Source organism: Planococcus citri, chromosome 1 (assembly GCF_950023065.1).
Source record: "Planococcus citri chromosome 1, ihPlaCitr1.1, whole genome shotgun sequence".
NCBI lineage: Eukaryota > Metazoa > Arthropoda > Insecta > Hemiptera > Pseudococcidae > Planococcus > Planococcus citri.
The window spans coordinates 36,207,469-36,227,486 of record NC_088677.1 but is presented as its reverse complement, the minus strand read 5'-3'; the positions used below and the strand labels follow the sequence as shown (position 1 = coordinate 36,227,486).

The 20,018-nt window shown below is 36.8% G+C and overlaps 1 protein-coding gene and 1 long non-coding RNA gene across 2 annotated transcripts in view; one reads left to right on the top strand and one right to left on the bottom strand.

The window, feature by feature from the left end:
• Positions 1 to 3,597: 3,597 nt before the first annotated feature.
• LOC135831698 (uncharacterized) lies at positions 3,598 to 9,302 on the bottom strand. The gene is made up of 14 exons (XM_065344375.1): positions 8,867 to 9,302; positions 8,675 to 8,800; positions 8,359 to 8,601; positions 8,217 to 8,285; positions 7,505 to 8,152; positions 7,324 to 7,425; positions 7,147 to 7,248; positions 6,898 to 7,071; positions 6,481 to 6,825; positions 6,284 to 6,402; positions 4,639 to 4,965; positions 4,245 to 4,548; positions 3,890 to 4,168; positions 3,598 to 3,813 (listed from the first exon to the last, which is right to left on the bottom strand). The coding sequence occupies exons 1-10, from the start codon at positions 9,300 to 9,302 to the stop codon at positions 6,389 to 6,391; spliced, it is 2,259 nt and encodes a 752-aa protein (XP_065200447.1). The 3' UTR covers positions 3,598 to 3,813; positions 3,890 to 4,168; positions 4,245 to 4,548; positions 4,639 to 4,965; positions 6,284 to 6,388.
• Positions 4,784 to 20,018, top strand: part of LOC135831704 (uncharacterized) — a 27,964-nt gene continuing 12,729 nt past the window's right edge. The window contains exons 1-9 of the long non-coding RNA XR_010556221.1: positions 4,784 to 4,899; positions 5,029 to 5,103; positions 5,344 to 5,878; positions 5,959 to 6,027; positions 6,123 to 6,208; positions 6,287 to 6,395; positions 7,523 to 9,369; positions 9,455 to 9,717; positions 10,230 to 10,309. This is a non-coding gene — a long non-coding RNA (uncharacterized LOC135831704). The remainder of the gene's footprint in view (positions 4,900 to 5,028; positions 5,104 to 5,343; positions 5,879 to 5,958; positions 6,028 to 6,122; positions 6,209 to 6,286; positions 6,396 to 7,522; positions 9,370 to 9,454; positions 9,718 to 10,229; positions 10,310 to 20,018) is intronic.

The window sequence follows — 20,018 nt, the reverse complement described above, 5'->3', positions numbered from 1 at the left end:
TACAGATGAACGTTGAGACTTCTATTCGGGAGCTGTAATTTTAATAATTCGGCGAACCAATTTTCTCTGCGGTTATGTCTGTCGCTTGAAGATTTTGACAAACCTACCCATGAGTCTGGTCCAAAACCGAGCCACCTAGCACCTTACTCAAAGTTTGCTCGTTCATCGCAAATAATTCACTTGAATTGAAAATACACCCAACATATCGGAAATTCCTCCATAATCATTTCGGTACGTAGTATTGCAAGTCACTGCACGCCGAATGCCCGAAAATAGCCTAAACTTCTTTCAATATATTAAAATTGCATTTTTTTGCGAAAATCGTTGACGCTACATTTCCCATTTCCGTCAACAGTACCAACCGGACTTTGCTGCAAAAACAGAAAATGTAAAATGTAAAATTTTCCTTTAGGAAGGAGAAAAAATGAAATGTCCAATCAAGTCACAGTACTTATGTACGTCCAAATCATACCTACTTATGTTCGCTAGAAAAATCTTCATTCGGATCGGCAGCTGCACCTTTGGCGGCGAGTATATCAACTCTGGTACTCTCCACCATGCACACATCACTGTTGAATCACAGAATTCGTTTATAACATGTACCACCTGCGTTTTTCAATCCAGCGAAAGCGATCAATGAACGAGGACTGATAGGCGGTAAATAATCCCATTCCACCTAAGGAGCATCACGATCTAAAAATATAAATTTAGTATCATATTTTTTCGAAGATAAAATTCAGTGAATGCGTCAAAAGTACGTACCACAATGGATCATATGTAGCACAAAGCATTTGTACGAGCAGCCTTAAATTCTACGCGTAACCCATACATAGTGTGACTAGCAAATCAAAAACTGAATCCAAAGACTGAGACATATTACACACAGGTATTACTCTTTCCAATACAGTTTCTGTACTCTTTTCAAAATGCAGCATTTCTTTGCATGCCGGAAATTCGAAATCTTCGATTAGCTCCTAAAATCAACCCATGATTAGTATTCAGATTACGTTTTATTATTCAATTGAATAACGGACGAAAAAATTCAAATTTACTTTGACTAATTTCACCAAACTGTTCTCGTCTAAACCGTAAAAGTACTCGTACTTATTTTCCGGGGAGATGCGTCTTAATAATTCTTTCTTGATGCTTAAATGTTTTTCCAGCAATATTTCATCCACTAACAAAGTACCAGACTTCTTCGCGTTATCCTAAAACATGAAAAATAAATAAAATTTCATCCACCGAATAAATTTTCATCTCCATTCCATGTGAACATTTGTAGCTGTAACACAAAACGTCAGCTATTATCGCTAAAAATCTCTTTTTCTTACTTTTTCCATCTTTAGCCAAGCAATTTCGGAATTCAACAATTCTTCAATGTCGGCGTCGTCGAACAACGCTAATCAATCGGCACAGTAACTAAGGAAACAAAAAACTGATAAATAACACGAGTACACACAATATCTAAATCGTTTCGTAAATTCATTCCAATGCAACATACATGAAAATATTCAAACACACTAGATCCATTTTCGGTTACGATATTCTTATTTAGAACGTTGAATAGTAATTGAATACATTCAATGAAGGCGCCTGACTATGTGAGAACGACATAATAAGTATCATCTGTTCGCTAGCGCAATAACGAATAGCTCTGCGAAACAATAAATGGGCACTCGATAAAAAAATTCTTTCTCAAAATGAATATTACAACTAGTTCCGCAGATTACTAACCGGTTGCGCGCAATCAAAATCAAATCGATGATGAAATGTGGTCACAATTTCTCGCCGTGTAAATTATCCAACGCGAATCTGTTCAATATCATGTATATTGGTAACAATTCCAAGGCTTCTCTGCAAACTGAACAAGAAAAACCACCAAGTTGAAGCAAAAATTTTAAAATGTACAAAGATCGATTAAAATCTACGTTTATTTTACCTAAAACGTCGGGTTCGTTCTCTTGAAGAGCGACATGGAACATCTTCGTTGCAGCCGAATCGACCAAAATTTTCATATTACCGCCGTCACACGCCCATGCCAATCGTATTACGGCGTGGATGGTGTTTAGTTGAGGTATACTGCATTTAACACCCTTCCGTCGATGATAGAAGAATGAAATTCAATGCAGCGAGTATTTATATAAACCTATAAAATCATTGAAACTATCAATACCCTTTCATTCATTCATTCATTCATTCATTCATTCATTCATTCATTCACTGCTTTAAAAAAAAAAAATGAATTACCTATTGTACTATCTCGTCAACGAACTTCTGAGCAACTTTACACGCGACCAAGCTACGAACAGCCGAATCGGTATTACAGATAGGTAACGACTAGAACGCACCTTTCATAAATATAAGGCCGTTATTCGTCGCAAAACCATCTTCGCTCTCGGGACTCGTTTCGATCAAATGATTTCTAGTACTTTCAGCCACCTTATACGCAATATGTCAAACAACCGAAAGTAACACGCAGCAGATTTTCAATACGGTAGGTAAGAAATGCCGTTCTAGAACACCAAATATGCATACAAATTGTTCTTTAGTAAACCGAACACATCGAACTGAGAAAATTCGTAGTACTTGAATCAAAATACCGTTTAGTGGCGACATCGGCACGAGGTAGAAAATTATTCTTGGTCAACATTTCAAACGCAACCTGAGCTTTATCGCTGCACAGAAAGGAAAATTGAAAATGGACTGATTTGTCCATTTGTGGATCATATGTATGTGACCATCAATAACGTATACAGCACCTGAAATGAAATTTCCTCGTATAAAATTCAACAAAAAATAGTCTAACCACGATGAAGGATACGTACTTTGATGTTGTATAACACTTGCGAAAAAGATCCAAAGAACATTGATTCCAAGGTTGGTAATTGTGCCGATTCATCTTGCGGGTCGATTTCAGGATTGTAAAAAAAGATCTGTAATCCATTTCGTGTTCGGTTGAAATGTTTTTTAGAATAATATACGACAAATCGAGTGATTTGAACTTACGTATAAATTCTCCACTGTATTTTGATTGGGTGGAATAATTCTGAGAATATTTCTAGCAGTATCGCGCAGATCCGAATCGCCTAGTTCACAACGTCGATCGGCGATTTGGAAAAAAAAACTAGGTGTATTGTTCGTTACACGATATAATCTACGAAACAACATCCGAGCATTAATAATAAATCGAAGGTAGGGTAATTTTTCAGCAGAAACGTCCAGTTATACTCACCACGTCAGGTAAGTACATTTCATCGTCATTTGGAGATTAATCTGACGCAAGGCGAACCAGTCAAACTATCGGAACTTCTGTCCGGTGAACTAAACAAATTACCACTTCCTTGCACGAGCTTTGCTGTCAATAACTAAACGAAGCCAAAAATCGATTAATTAATTTCGATACAAAAACCACAAACGGTGAAATAACTAATAATTTTATTGTAATAATACGAGTCGACATGCTCCTGTCAAATCGTCTCATTATAATAGAAAAAAGTAGAATTGTAATGCTTGTCTGGGATACAACATCCGCATCACATTACACTGCACACTGGAAATTAGTTCACTTACCGAATTATCTTTAATAGCAGCTGGATATCCGATATCAGTCGTTTATCGTCAACTGGATCCATACGTTCGCGTACAATTCTACTTGTGAATTACTCGAAATCGATTTCAATTCACGCAATACCTGTTCCTCAAACATCCGACAGTCATATTTCCGTTTAAAACAAATTCTAAGTATCTCATCTGGTTGTCGTCCGGTATTGGCGAATCGCACGATTAAAGTTACATCGTTTTCTTCATCCGGCTCTGTAGTCACACGAAAATAAGCAAATAAGCAATTAACCATTTCCCAAGTGATTACCTTTCCACTTGACAACCTCACCTGTAGTACAAAGGTGACGGTTTCCTTTCGGATGCAAAGTTATTAACTCGTATAAGACTCTCAAGCTACAGCACATCCTGAAAGATTCTCTACTCATTGGATTCTTCACAGGGCCTTCGTTCGATTCCATACACGAGCTATCTTGATTGCTTCATGCACTTACGATATGGTCATCATGAAAATCACACAACGACGTTTGCAAACGAGGGCATAAATTCGTGTTCGCCTATCTTGAAAATTCTACAGCTTGATTTGCGATCGTGTCACCGCCATAAGCACCTATTCAAAATAATGAAACAAAATCCTTCATTACGAAGAATTTCAAGTCACTGCGAACAAATCATACGGTACGTACCTCCATAAATATGCAGTTGCAATTAAATCAAGATAGCCAGCCTGATAATCTCTTGTTTTCTGGTGTAACTTTCCTTCCTTTGAATAATTGACAGTATTGAAAAATCGTTCGAAACATCTCATGCCGCTTTCCGTCAGCTGAGCAGGCTCAAATTGTAGGGTATTACTCTCAGAAAAGTCTTTGTGAATGTCCGGGTACCAGGTTCGGAATTTCACCAATGATATTTGAAAACCACCAGAAGCATGCTTCTCTATCGCATACGTTCTTTTTAGCCAAGCGCTCCCAAATTTCATGTCCTTCCATCCTGAAAAGTAATATCAAAGGTATTAGATGAGCAATACGAAATATCAAATAGAACACGATTCGATTTAAATGTATATGTAAAAAAAATTACCTGTAGCAAAAATCTTGAAACAGAAAGTCTCTCTCGAACTTGTTGAATATGATTATGAAAATACGACAACAACAAGCACCCGTATACGGTAGCAATTGATAACACTGATAAGGTATGTTGCGCACGCATCTCCAGTCTAGTTGAATTTCGACATTTTGCGTCATCGGTAGATTAGAAAGTAGAATAAATTGTATTGTGCAGGGTAGTTAATAGTTAGAATGCAGAATTGAGAATCTCGACTCCGACTTGGATTATTTACAGGTATTTTATGTACATTTGTTCTATTTACATTTCAAGTTATCTTGATTATACATATACAATGTCCGCCTGAAATTAAACAAAGGTTTTCATTAGATGTTACTCATATCGCTCTCGTTTTTTTCATTTCAGATGACATCCCAAATCTAGCAAACGTGGTCATAGTTTTTCGCCCACAGTCGTATCAGCTACCCTTTCAACTAATAGGTAACTTCATTGTGTATTTACCAAATTATCGATACAAAATGAAAAAATATTAATAATGAATAATATTAGAACGGGTTAGGTTGAATAGAAATTTACATAATCAAAGCGTTCCGTTCACTATGCTAAATCATCACGTACGTTTTATACTATTTGGTTTTGTTCTTATCGCGAAATACCCATTCACACTTTTAGCAACGATGCGATTACAATTTTTACGTTTCTTTCTCCTTCTTGTTTCAGATCAAGAATAATGAATTGAAACTACTTTGATGGATGTATCTAATTCGGCCGGAAAATGTATTCGATATAAGATGAGAATCGCGTAGTGATTCGGCTACAAATTTATTCGCTTGTTTGAGACTGGACTGGAAAACATGAGCGATAATGGTACTCAAGCTACATTAAACGATACGGATGCTGACACTGTTGACGAACACGCCGACCAAACTGAAATACTTTCTCAAGTACCGTAGAAACTACTGCAGAAGACTCTCACACCACAGAATTACTTCAATCCGGTACCGAACACGATAACGAAACGCAGATTTCTCCTGAAACTCGAGTTGACGAATTTTTACCAACTATAATTGATAGTCGTGGCGTTTGTGACGATTCTTCGAATCTAGAAACTTCACGAACTAATGCAGTTAATGCAACTATCGCTGCAAATGAAAATAATGTAGCGTGCGTTATCGATGACGCTGACGGTGCTGATACTCACTCGATTACCAACACCGAAGAACCTTCCAATTGTGATAATACTAATAATAAATCGGTAGGGTGATTTTCGAAGCGAGTATTTGAACGATTTTACGCCAAAAATGGTATTATAAGGTGATACATATTTGATTACAGGATACGGTTTTGAATTCGAACGTAGTAAATAAGAAAGAATCACGCGATGAGGACATTGATAACGATTACGTGAGTAATATATATTATTGTTCACGAGGACAAATTGATTGTGTAATCGGAAAGTTGTTTTAATCAACGTGTTGGTTTTTTTTTTGAATTAATAGATGTTGGTCGACTTGATGATATCGGTATGTACTATGTACTTCGTTTCACGTCGGAAATTGAAATCAAAGAGGAACGAATCAACGAGGTGGGTTATTCGAATAAACTCTTCTCACGGCTGCTACGATAATGTTATTAATATTGCTTTTGTTTTGCTACTTACCAGCGGAATTTATTAAATACGAACGGTCCCCTGATTGGAGCCACGAATACATCCGAGAGACGACGACGGAAACCTGCTCCGAACGACGACGACGGGAACTACTTTTTACGCGGTAGTACCTATGAACAATTATTAATACCTAATTAATGATTAGTTAATTTAGAGTAAGTAATCATGATGGCATCTGCCCTACTTACGCGGCCAGTGTATTTCGGCGACAAACACCACATCCCTGTGGCATACCGGGCATTGACCTCCTGCGGTCACCGTATTATCACTACAGACGTCGCAGAATACCTGATGGCCGCAGGGCGCACCGGCAAATGTTGCCCACCTTACATGGCATATCATGCAATGCCGCTGGCCTGCGGCGTTGCGCCGGATTTCGGCGATACACATCATCCGAGCGCGACATTGGGGACACGCGTTGTTTGCCCCCCTAATTGCGCGTGTTCTTCTTAAACACGGCTCACATCCCATGTGACCGCATGGGAATGCGGCCGCGTTCGGTTCACGCTCAAAACATAAATAGCACAGTCCATCTAAGAAAGAAAATAACATTATTAGTAATGTAGATGTAAATTTTTTTCTGCTCCTTAACTATTACATCTTACCGATTCGTTGGATTTGCTGATTGTTCGGCTCTCCACCGATTATTCGGTTAAGTTCGTGAACTGCCTGATCTGGTTCTGCGTCACCCATCGCCTCTTCTTCCGGTACAATTATTTGATTTTGCTGAAGTGCTGGTTCATTTTCAGGCTGCGGCTGATTGTGAACATCGGCTTGAACTGCCGATTAAAAAACATTGATTACTTTTTCATATCACTTAATTGAAAACTTTATTAATAATTTATGTACTTTACCGATTATTATTTGATCTTGCTGAAGTGCTGGTACAATTATTTGATTTTGCTGAAGTGCTGGTTCATTTTCAGGCTGCGGCTGATTGTGAACATCGGCTTGAACTGCCGATTAAAAAACATTGATTACTTTTTCATATCACTAAATTGAAAACTTTATTAATAATTTATGTACTTTACCGATTATTATTTGATCTTGCTGAAGTGCTGGTACAATTATTTGATTTTGCTGAAGTGCTGGTTCATTTTCAGGCTGCGGCTGATTGTGAACATCGGCTTGAACTGCCGATTAAAAAACATTGATTACTTTTTCATATCACTAAATTAAAAACTTATTTTTATTAATAACAATGTATTTTACCTATGATTTGTTGAACAGGAGCAGCAATTTCGTGAACCAGATCTTGATCCGAATCTGAATCATCCACCTCCTCTACGTGAACCAGAAACAGATCTTCATCCGAATCTGGATCATCCACCTGCTGTTCGTTCAGCCTGTCATCAATGAAATTGAACGGAGACGGTAGATGACCAGCGCGACCACGTGCTCGTCCAGCTCTGCTTCCTCTCGGTCTTCTAGCGCCGCCGCCGCCTCGCGCTTGTTCAGCGCCGCCGCCTCGCGCACCTCTAGCGCCGCGTGCACCGCCGCCTCGCGCTTGTTCAGCGCCGCCGCCTCGCGCACCTCTAGCACCGCGTGCGCCGCCACCTCGCGCTTGTTCAGCGCCGCCACCGCGGGCACCTCTAGCGCCGCCACCGCGGGCACCTCTAGCGCCGCCACCGCGGGCACCTCTAGCGCCGCCACCGCGGGCACCTCTAGCGCCGCGCGCTCTTCTGTTACCGCCGCGCGCTCCTCTGGCACCACCGCGCACTTGACCAGCGTCACCCTGAGCATCGGCGTTGTCACCGTCGCCACCAGGTGGAGGATTTCCCCCGTGTAGGAGTGGCAATGCAGGAGGTGGCGGTATATCTGCGTCGTCATCTGCGAATTGACGGATCACCGGTTCATCATCTGCAATAGAAACTAAGTAAGTAACAATAACGAAAACAGTCGTGTATTACTTGGAAACACTTACCCCAATCCAGCTCTATATTTATTACTTCGATTACGTCGTGTCCGTCTACAGCTGCCACGGGGTCTTCCTCTGGTAGTCGGTAAAAAAAGAATTAGTTTCGATTCTAAGAAAAAAATAATAATTTCTTGTAATGATTACAAACCTCGCTCTCGCGCGTTGTCCCTCGCCGCATCTGCCTCTGGCGCTGCTACATCAGGCGCATGGTGGCCTAAAAATCGGAGCACTTCTTCGGCAGTTCTAACGCCCCTGTCATACTCATCCCAAGCACGGGTCAAGTCACGCTCATGCGCTTCTTGTCGTCTGTCTGCCGGCCAACGAACTTGCTGCGCTTGCCCGGCTCGCAGGTATCTCCCATACTGGGCATTGCTCACCTCCATCATTCCGTCTGAAAATGTTTTATAGCCTAATAAATATCACTCAATACCTACCTACATGACGATGGTGGTGTGTCCACTTACTCAGAAAAGTATCGTAACTGGGACGGTGCTGCCGTACCGTCATCTGCTCCGGTAGGCGCCTATTGAGTGCTTCCATTTCGTTGTTCGTCCTTCTTGGTTGACCATATACAGAAAGTAGTGCACGTCCTGTGAACAGAATGTATTAATAGCAATATTCTACACAATACGTATATTACTTGTGTGTGTACTCACGGGGAAACCAATACGCCCGTAAGTATTGGTAAAAGCTTTGCGCTTCCGGCGACTGCGATTCTCTCACATACTCCCGCAGTATGGAGAATCCCAGGGGGATATCGTCTGCGGGGAGCAGAGGGAGCGCGGTGGCCATTTCGTAGATCCTGCGAAGCACTGGATTGGCTTGCACAATGGCGGTGGTGAGTCCGTGCGCTGCGCGATTTCGCCTCAGCGCCTGCACGTAGTGAAAATAACATCCCAATAATTGTGCTAGTGGCCAAACAATGCGCACAGCTCGCTGTAATGCCAGCTCGAAGTCGGTAATTACTATGCGTGGAAGCATATTCTGCACTACCCGCTGCAATGCCCTGAATACCTCCACATAGCAGATGGTATTACGCCGCCTCATCACAGCCCAGGCAACCATGTACATCGTTCCGAACGCGGAGGCCATAATCACCAGTAACTGTGTGGCCTCCGGAATGTTCGGGCATGACCGGAACGTACCATCAATACTAAAGGTCGTATTGTGCTGCGTCAATAGGCTGCAAAATTAAAACATTTCGTAAATTACCAATTAAAATTATTCTACTTATTTTTTTGCAGATGGGGTACCCACTGTCGAAGTTCCGGAGACACAAACAGGACGGAGTGCTGTCCCACGCTTTCTACAACGAGGGAATTGCCGTTGGGCCGGGTGATTAGACCGTGATATGCCTGGTTGGTTCGCAATAATTCCCCGAATTGCCTCACAGTTGCAGGCGGCGGCGGGACCACTGTTAACCTCCATCTGTCCATCGACCGCCTCATCGACTCTAAATTCATCCTCTGCAAAACTGCATCAGGGCGCCTGTCAAGAAATTAAACATGTAAGTATCAGAATTAATAAATTTTTTTTGTTTTATTGGCGGCAGCGGGCGGATGAAACTTACCCATTCATAACTCTGTTAAATATGACGCTGTTGCTTTCGGGGGATGCGCGAACAGCGCGTCGAAGCGTTGTCCATGCCTCTACTACAGCCGAGTTGGTCATGGCGTTCTCCACCGCGTGCGTATGGGGATGAGACCGTCTGGTAACTCGAAAATTTGCGTCAATATTCACTGAAAAATAAAAAATTTTGAAATGTCATCGAAAATAAGTTTGGGTGAAGTGGGGTGGTTCTCAAATGTTTTTAAACATACTGGTGACTCCGCATGGTTTATACCGGCACTTCAGTCGTTTCCCCCCATAAGCCAAATTATCCTTGATTGTATATTCATAACCTTCGAACAAATACCGGTGCCCCCTAGTACTTTCTATTAGAATGACTTCATCATCCGCCATCTGAAACAAAATATATAAGTATTGTATTTATTAATTATTGTTCGTTTGTGTTTGCAGGCTTATGGAATGAAAAAAGTATGAATTGACTAGTCGTGATAATATCTCAAGAAGTGCGCATTTTTTAACTCAACTATTAGGTAAGTTTTTCCACAGTCACATTTATTTCCTTTGAATGATGTGTTGGTTTGTTGAGACGATTCTCTAATTTATTTGTAGATAATGTGTTCTACCTATATGTATTTGTAAGCTTGAAAAAAAAATTGTAGACGCGTTCTTGCTTCTTGATAAGCTATATAGGTAATTGGACAGTGGCTGACTGGCGGAAAATTTTGAATCTTTACTTTAAAAAAAAAAAAAATTGTCCAAATATCTCGCTTTTTGCCAGAAACGTCAATCTCGTTTTTATTTTTCCAAGAAGTGCTTTTTTTGTCGAAAATTTCCAAATTCTTTACTTTGCTGCCAAACAATGATCAAAAAGTGTCGAAATAGTTCAACATTTCAAGATTACATACATTTCAATTCGTAATTCGTGTTTATTCTGTTTTTCTTTTGTGTGTTTTTTTTTTTTTTTGGTCACTTTTCAATCACCTTTTGGTTACCTTTTCGAGCTTTTTCACTTACAAGATTACACCTTTTGGGGGAAAATTGTGTACGAGCATCAAAAGAAATTGACAAAATTTTTCAAAAAATTGTTTTTAGCTCCCGAAACGCGAATTTTTGAATGTTTATGCCCTAGTTTCGCTGGCGACCAAGAAAAATCCCAGTTTTAAACTTTCATCGTTTTCGAATTAGTTGTAATCTATGTCCTATCTACTTCACTGTTCACTTTTTTAAAAATTTTGATAAAAATTTGGGGCTTCTGTATCCTTTAGGATACGTTGAGATCGTATTTTACGTGCAAATATACCTCTTTATAGTAATTTATTCAGATTTTTAAATGGAGGTTCCGAATTTTGAATTTCAAAATAATGGAATTTTAGGGCTGAAATACAGATTGGTGGAGAGGGCTGAAATCGGGCACGGAAGGGCATCCCAAATCCTTACTCAGCACATCTACATAATACTTGGTATCAGTGTGAGATGAATTTTCAACTTTTTTTCAAATTGTAGTACTTTGAGAGGGTAATCGACGAATGATGTCAAAATCTGTGTTGCCACTTTCAGAAACATGAAAAAAAACCTATTTAAAAACTTATAATTTAAATATAACCACGATGTCCGAGAGTGAAAATTCTGAAAAAATTCTCAGTTTTAGTCCTTTTCTTGTACAATCACAATAACATATCAAAAAATTGGACTGACATTTTTTTTCATTTTCGAGAAGAAAAATCACAAGTTTGGCACTTATTACAAAAATACCATCAGAAACCTGAAAAATGTAAATTTTTGCAATTTTGAGATATTCTTTTACCAATGTGTAGACGAACATTTGAAAAAAAATTCCGTCCCCGCAATTTGTCAACTAAACATGATCTGATTTTGAAAAAAATCAAGGACCCCTCATGCAAAATCAGCCGATTTAGCGCGGAATGACCCCATACAAAAAGGACCAATTTTTTTGATGTACTCACCTACCTAGGTATATACAGATTTCAAATTGAAAGGGCTACATGCGCTACCTTTAAAATTTCCACATTTTCCCAACAATCCTAGGTCCTACGAGGTTTTAAATTATGTAATTCAAAATAGTTTCGAAATTTGAACAAAGTCGGTACATACTCTACTGAATTTTTAAAAATTGTGAAGAGAGTGAGTTTTTGAATTCCGAAATAAAATTAGAAAAATTATGTAAGCTCTTGCACATGTTTTATTTCAAAGAGTTGCCCATTGCCCACTTTGAAACCTTGAAGATAACTTTTTATGGATATTCAACAGACAAATGGTAAAAAGTGGGCAAAATCGGTACTGACAGTGACTTAAGAGGCCCCCTTGCAAGTATTTTCACCAAGATTAGAAAAAATTATGCAGTTTTTTGAAGATTTCGAGCAGGATACTGAAAAATTATTAAGAGTAAGTACCTAGGTCTCCAGGAAAGCTGAAATTTAGTGAACAAATTACACACTTGTGGTTCCGACCATGTGTCCAAATTCATCTTTTTGAGAGTCCCCCTCCCACGGATGGCGTTGGCCAGATTTTTGTAAGGTGAGGCCAAAACTGAGGTAATGAATAAAAAAAAACAAAGTCTATTTAATTTTCACTCGCAATGACCTCTTTGGGTTTTGTTTACTGTCGTCTGTCAGTCGCCTGTCGATTAGTGTGTTTTTATTTTTGATTGTGTGTGTGTGTGTATAGAGGTGTTTGCGCATCTGGTGTTTACAATTACGAAGCAGAAAATATATTTAGGAAAGGAGGGATTGATTTACATCTACTGGGTTAGTGGGTAAATAAACGGCTGCGCCACTGCTTCGTGTACATGCTCAGTTTATTCGTTCCGAATTAGCTTCGGTGGTGTTCTGTTTTTGTAAAGTTGATTTTCGGTTAATCGTTTCATTCGTTTCTCCAATAATTTCGAAATTTTTATTTTTTGGGCAATTTTTTTGCGCTGCTTATTATTTATTCTTTCGGACTTCGGTGGTGTGGTGGTGTTGTGTTTTTTTAAAATAATCAAAGTTAATTTTCGGGTGAACGTTTTTCTTATCATTTTTGAATTTTTATTTTTCGGGCATTTTTTGAAATTTTCATTTTTTGGGGCAATTTTTTCCAATCGGCTTGTGCCAGTAGCTCGATTCATTCAAAGGTATGTACTTACTCATTCAGATAATTAAATTTATTTCAATTTAATTTTTTGAGAATTTTCCTGCGATAAAGTTGGGTGTTTTAATTTTCGTGTGTGTCTGTAAACGGGGGGGGGGGGGAGGTTGACAGCTTTTTGAAAATTTGGTTGAAGAAAAAAGTAGTTCTTCTTTTCAAAAAAAAATCCGTTTGAAATTTCATAAACGGTTTCATCAGTATGCTGATTTATATTTGCCTGCAATTTTGTGAAAATTTTCGATTTGGTTTTCACCACTGCATTTATCGATCAAAATTGCATAAGATATGAGAATTTACATCAGTTTGCGTTATTATTTGAAATTATCATTCCTAAAACCGAGAAAATATTTCCGAACGCAGCGATGGTTATTGTCGAAGAGATTTCAAAAAACTCGATTTCAAATTACATGTTTGTTTTAAAACCGTCGTAGGTTTTTTGAATATAGATGATTTGTGTTCCTTTTTACTCGGATTTTGGCAGATTTTCGTGAATCTGTATTTTGGACGTTTTTTAAAATCTCTATTTTAACACTATAGATTCCATTCATCAACTTTAAAAACCTCAAAAGTCTTCTTTTTTCAAGTAAAATCCAAAATCCATTTTCAAAAGCTGCTACCACCGCAGATTCTCGAGATGGATTTTTTTGGCCGTTTTTTTAAATTTCTATTTCAACACTTTATAGATTCTATTCATCAACTTTAAAAACCTCAAAAGTCTTCTTTTTCCAAGTAAAATCCGAAATCCATTTTCAAAAGCTGCTACCACAGCAGATTCTCGAGAAATCTGGATTTTGGCCGTTTTTTAAAATTTCTATTTCAACACTTTAGTGATTTTCTATTCGTCAACTTTAAAAACCTCAAAAGTCTTATTTTTTCAAGTAAAATCCGAAATCCATTTTCAAAAGCTGCTACCACAGCAGATTCTCGAGAAATCTGGATTTTGGCCGTTTTTTAAAATTTCTATTTCAACACTTTAGTGATTTTCTATTCGTCAACTTTAAAAACCTCAAAAGTCTTATTTTTTCAAGTAAAATCCAATTTCAGAAGCTACTACCATAGCAGATTCTCATGAATTCTAAGTATGGCAAAATCCAGATTCTCGAAAATCTGCCAAAATCCGTGTAAAAAGAACACATCTAATGAAAGGTACTTACCATGCAAAATGAAATCTATAAATACTTTGAACGTGAACGATAATTCGTTGAACAAAAATTCAAAACGATAAACAAATTCCACATCAAATTCAAAAAAAAATCGTAAAACGATAAACGAATTCTACATCAAATTAAAAGAAACCTCGTAAATGTCGACTAAGACGGTTAGAAATTTTAAAAATATGCGCTTTTACCTCGTTACTGAATTTTTGAAGCGTAACGGATTTTTTCAAGGCTACTTGGGGGTGGGTGCGTAGAGTAGTCATAAATGTCCGTGATTTTTTTTCTTTTTTTTTCTAAATCCAATTTTTTGATTTTTTTTACTCATTTTTCGTGTATGTTTTCCCAAAGGTGATTATTTTGATTTTTTTTTGGTTTTATTGAGCAAAAAGATGAACATCAGACGTAAAAAAATTGAGAAATTTGAAAATAAAGCTGATATTTTAAAATACCGATGATAATTGGTTCAATATTTTGAAATTGTGTTTCTTATTTGTAATTTTTTCCATGATTCTGGGGGAGGGGATATAAATTGAAAGACAATTTATACTTTATAATTCGACCAATTCAGAACTTGTGGCACCTTCATGAACATTTTGCACATTAATGATCTCATCCGCATCAATTTCTGTTCATTTTCGATGAAATCAATCGGATAAACATTTTTGACGTTCAAAAATTCGGCTTGACTTATGTACGTTGGACGGAACTTTAAGTGACATGACCTTCCTTAATTTAACATAAGATTGATTTGAATTTATGAATCAAGCTGGGAAAGGTCTCATTCTAAAGATAAGACTCCGGCGCTTGATGATTTGGACAATGAACTCACAGCCACAGAACTCAAGTCCAACAAATTTAGCAAGAAATTAAAACCATTTATACACTCTTTTATTTTAAATTTTAACATACGTATGTACATAGTTATTTCGAGTAATTTATTACCAATTGAAGTAAAAAACTATTTCGGAATTGAGATTATTCAGCGGGATCAGAACAACTCGTATATTCTGTACACCTGAAATGAGAATAATTTAAATTTTGTGATGAGGAGAGAAGTGAAACTACACCATAATATGCTGGGTACTTACGAATTACGATATAAGTGTTCGGATCAATTCCGTCAAATATATTATAATGTTGCGTACAGTGCCCAATCCATAAATATAGATCAGCGACGACAGCGAGATCGACAATGACCGCATCATAATTTTCTGGTGGTAGATGAGCTGAAATTACAAAACAAAAAATTCAGTACATGTAGATGTATTTACTTATGAACTGAGTACATACTTCAGTTCATCATATGTTTAAGTAAAATAAAACTTACCAATCAATGGGTGCTGGAAAATTAATTCCTCCAACTGCAACGCCATTACTTCTGATAGATAGCTATGTTACAATAACAGAATGTTCAAATTTATGTGAATCTTTAATAATTATTTACTTATCGAAGTCACTCTTATTAAAAAACACGTGATAGCTATGTTAGTACAAAGTAGCTACTCAGTTTGAGCAACGTGTGCTGATAATTTCATGGGTCAAATGTCTTATGGGTCAAATGCTACTTGGTTGATTTTTGAAATCATGTACTTGTTTTTTATTTAGCGCTCTCTTAGGGGTTATACATAGGAAAGTATCTACTAAATTATCAATTTCAACAAGTTTGCACTTGTTAAAATTAAAACGTGTATCAGAATCTTCGATTCGAGAGGGTGTCGGTATCTAACAGGTCAAAAAGGTAGTGAAAAAATGAAAAAATTCATTAATGGGTTCATTTGTATAGTTTTTTTAAATAATTTTGATCGGAATTAAAAAATACTTTGTACACAAATACTTCACAAATCTTTAACCATTTGGAGGTTCTCTAGGTTTTTGGGTTAGAAAATCGAAGTGCCTTAATGAGTGTGATAGGGTACCTTGCCCAATTGGCCAAACCACAAAAAAGTCGAGCTTTTGATGAAAAGTTTTATTGGAAAATGAAAGTTTCCAAAAAGCACACATGTGACATTTCCGAAAAAAAATTGAATATATGCAGAATTTTTTTTGAAAAAATGAACCAAAAACATGTGTCAAAAACATTGAACAAAAGCACTCTATCAAAAAATAAAATGAAAATTGAATTGGAAAAAAATAAAAAAACAAGGTTGAAAAAAAGTCATCTGGCAGTTCACAAATTCAGCGAGAATCAAATCTTGTTGGCAAAAATGCCTTTGTTTAAAGCATGAAGAGAAGAAAAATCTATGCCGCTAAGAGAGGATTTTTTATCAAGTCATAAAATCTTTTCGGAAATCGAGCCGAAATATGGGACAAAATTTAGCAAAATTGCAAGCTTTCTGGTAGGTGGTAACTAATTATAAAAACATTTCCGCCTTTATTCACGAGATGTAGCATAGAATTTTCTTTCATTTTGGGAAAAAATGAGTATTTTATCACTTATTGGAGTATTGGAATATGAAGATGAAGATGAAGATAAATAGTAAAAATAGTAAATAAAAATCCAAATTCATCTACGAGTTCAGTCTTTCATTTTTGTTTACGCTGTGGATTTGTGTTTTTGCTCACTATTTCTCTCTATGTTCTTCTTCATATTCCAATATTCAATTAAGTGATAAAATACTCATTTTTTCTCAAAATGAAAGAAAATTCTATGCTACATCTCGTGAATAAAGGCGGAAATGTTTTTATAATTAGTTACCACCTACCAGAAAGATTGCAATTTTGCTAAATTTTGTCCCATATTTCGGCTCGATTTCCGAAAAGATTTTATGACTTGATAAAAAATCTTCTCTTAGCGGCATACATTTTTCTTCTCTTCATGCTTTAAACAAAGGCATTTTTGCCAACAAGATTTGATTCTAGCTGAATTTGTGAACTGCCAGATGACTTTTTTTCAACCTTGTTTTTTTATTTTTTTCCAATTCAATTTTCATTTTATTTTTTGATAGAGTGCTTTTGTTCAATGTTTTTGACACATGTTTTTGGTTCATTTTTTCAAAAAAAATTCTGCATATATTCAATTTTTTTTCGGAAATGTCACATGTGTGCTTTTTGGAAACTTTCATTTTCCAATAAAACTTTTCATCAAAAGCTCGACTTTTTTGTGGTTTGGCCAATTGGGCAAGGTACCCTATCACACTCATGAAGGCACTTCAATTTTCTAACCCGAAAACCCAGAGAACCTCCAAAGGGTTAATTTGTCCAAATTGAAAAGTGAACAAAAAAGGATTAAAATAGGAAATAATGGTCTTATACTTCTTGAATTATTATTAATTTTCTGAAGCTTTTGCCCTCTCTTTGCTTTGAAATTGGAAGTTATAAAATTGTAGGGTTGGTGCCGGTGCAAAAAACGCAAAATTGTATTATGCAGCACAAAATAGCGAAAAGAGGTGGGAATTGAAATTTCTTTCAAAAACATCAAAAAGCACGACATTTCAGCATATCATGTAATTCGCTTTTTGCATTACGATTTGTGTTCCCACTCCCTCCCTTATTTTATGGGCTAATGAGCAGCATTATTGGAAGTTGGTCGATACTTCACCGCTCACAGGTTCTAAAAATGTGAGTGTGAAACTTTGCGTACGTACCTACTTGATAACTTGAATAACTATTTGTAGTACAAGTATGTTCAGGGGCGGATGGGCCATAAGGGGAACCGGGGAAAATCCCGGTAAAAATTGGATTTCGGTGCCAATTTTTACGCTGATTTTGACTCGAATTCGGCGCCGCAGCAGCGCCGAAAGTGTACAAACATTATTTTTTACTTCTTGAAACACAAATTTTTGAAAGCTTTTGCCCTCGCTTCGCTCGGGCTTGTTTTATTTTGTTTTTCAGCATCAAGATGAAAATTTCTCCCAAAAAATCAAGTTCTAAAGTCGAAAAATAAACTCTTCATCCTCACATTGAAAAAACATCGTTTTTATGACTCTCCTCGAAATACAAATTTGCAAGAGCTTTCGTCCTCGCTCGAGCTTGTTCTGTTTCCTTTTTCAAAATCAACTTCCTAAAAAAACATCATTGTATTTCTAAAATTTAAAAAACCAAAAAATAAACTACTTACTTGCATTTAAAAAACCTCGTTTTTAGGCATCTCGAAATGAAAATGTTCAAAAGCTTTCGCCCTCGCTTCGCTCGGTCCAATTTGTATTTCTTTCGAAAGTAGGACCCAAGGTGATATCCGCTCCAAAGTTTGCCGGTTCAGTAACGAAAATAACATTTTTTTACACCTTTCAAGTTGGGATTTTCCAAAATTTTTGCCCTCGCTCCGCTCTGGCAAAATGTTCACCGTTTCATACCCATTTTATTCAACTTATTCGACTCAATTAGGTGCAAGTACATCTTTTTTTAGTTATTAAACTCTAAATTTTTCAAAATTTTGTTTATCCTTTTACGAATACATACATACTTAGGTTGATTTAATTCAGCATACAAATTCTAATTTAATTTAGTAAATAAATCTAATACACTCATTTCAATTTCGTCAAATTGTTCAATTTAAAAAAACAATCAGCAACTTTTTCGTTTTTTCCCATCAAAAGTTGACGAATTTGTAATTTTTTGCCCCCCTCAAAATGACAACATTGGCTAAAATATGCAAGGTAAAATAATTCAAAAAAAAAAAAAAATACATGATCTTTTTTCTTTGTCACAATCCCCCCCCTTCCCCCAATCTTCGCCCCAAAAAACCTGGCGTCGCATCAGCACCGGCGCCAAATCCCAGTAACTTTAAAGTGCCCCATCCACCCCTGAGTATGTTTTTTTATTTCTTGTAATTACTTTTTCTTGATTTTTTTCTTAAATTTCAGTCACAAAATAGCAATCCTGTAGAGGTTTTAATGACCAACTTAACGATAGGATATCGCACCTCGGGAGTAATAAGGTCACATCTAAAAAAGTGAAGTTTTACAGGAGAGTGATTTTCTTTTTTTTAAAAAACTTGATTCATTATTTTTATCAACTTATAATTAATTGTGAGGAATGAATAGCACCTCATTTTAAAGATCTGGTATCCTACCTTCATTTAGCATAAGAACACTTTGAAAAATAAAATCTTAAAGAGGAAATATTTCAATGTTTGGAAAACATTTTGAGTTATAACCTTTCATTAAAGTTGATGTGGAGGCGAAAGGAAGCGTCCAAAAAAAATTTCCATGATCTCAAAGTTGTAGAGAATTAAATTTCCAATCGACGTAATGTCGTTAGTTTTTTTTTAGAGTGCTTAGTTTTTGAGTTTTTCTCAAAAAACTAAAATTTCATGATATGTGCAAATTCATTTTTCTGAAAAGTTATCAATTTTTAAAAAAATTTCCATTTGGTACAAACCAATAAAAAATGCACTCCTTGTGACTATTTCTAACTGACAAACATTCAAAACAATCAAAACTATTTGTTAACACTTTGTACATACAAAATTTGCTCAAAAAAGGTGGAGTATTCTGAGATGTACCCTTATAACTCCAAACAACTTGCAATGTTGTTGAGATTTTGAGTTAGGCCATTTGCGTTTTTCACAAGATCTAGATAATGTACCCAACTCAAAGTGTAATTTTTGGTTGAGGGGGGTCAAATAGACCCCAAAAATGTAAAAACATCAAAATCAATTTTTTTGAGATGTGACCTTATTACTCCCGAGATGCGATATAACCCTGCGAAAATTCGCAACAAGATCAAACGTCTTTCGGAAAACTGCTATGGTCGTATTGGAATTCTTACCCATCTAACTACTTATGTATTACCATACGTTTTCCATCGATGGAATTCGCTAGTAGGTATAAGTTTCGAAAAAAATAAAACTATAAAATATCAAAGTCATATTCTGTAGGATATGTGGGATTGAATAATCATTGGTTATTTAGAATTTTTTTTGCATTGATAGCAGCTATCGGGTTTTGTTACGCGTGTTTCGAAAATATGTATGTTATGAAGGTCAAGTACGGGGTGG

What these genes read in the sequence shown, in the direction of transcription:
- LOC135831698 (XM_065344375.1), bottom strand. Translation starts at nt 9,302, where the DNA reads ATGGCCTCCGCGTTCGGAACGATGTACATGGTTGCCTGGGCTGTGATG. An exon ending in GGACAACGCGCGAGAGCGAG is followed by an intron (nt 8,286 to 8,358) that starts GTTTGTAATCAT and finishes ACCGACTACCAG; the next exon opens with AGGAAGACCCCGTGGCAGCT. An exon ending in GCAAGATCAAATAATAATCG is followed by an intron (nt 7,072 to 7,146) that starts GTAAAGTACATA and finishes TTTAATCGGCAG; the next exon opens with TTCAAGCCGATGTTCACAAT.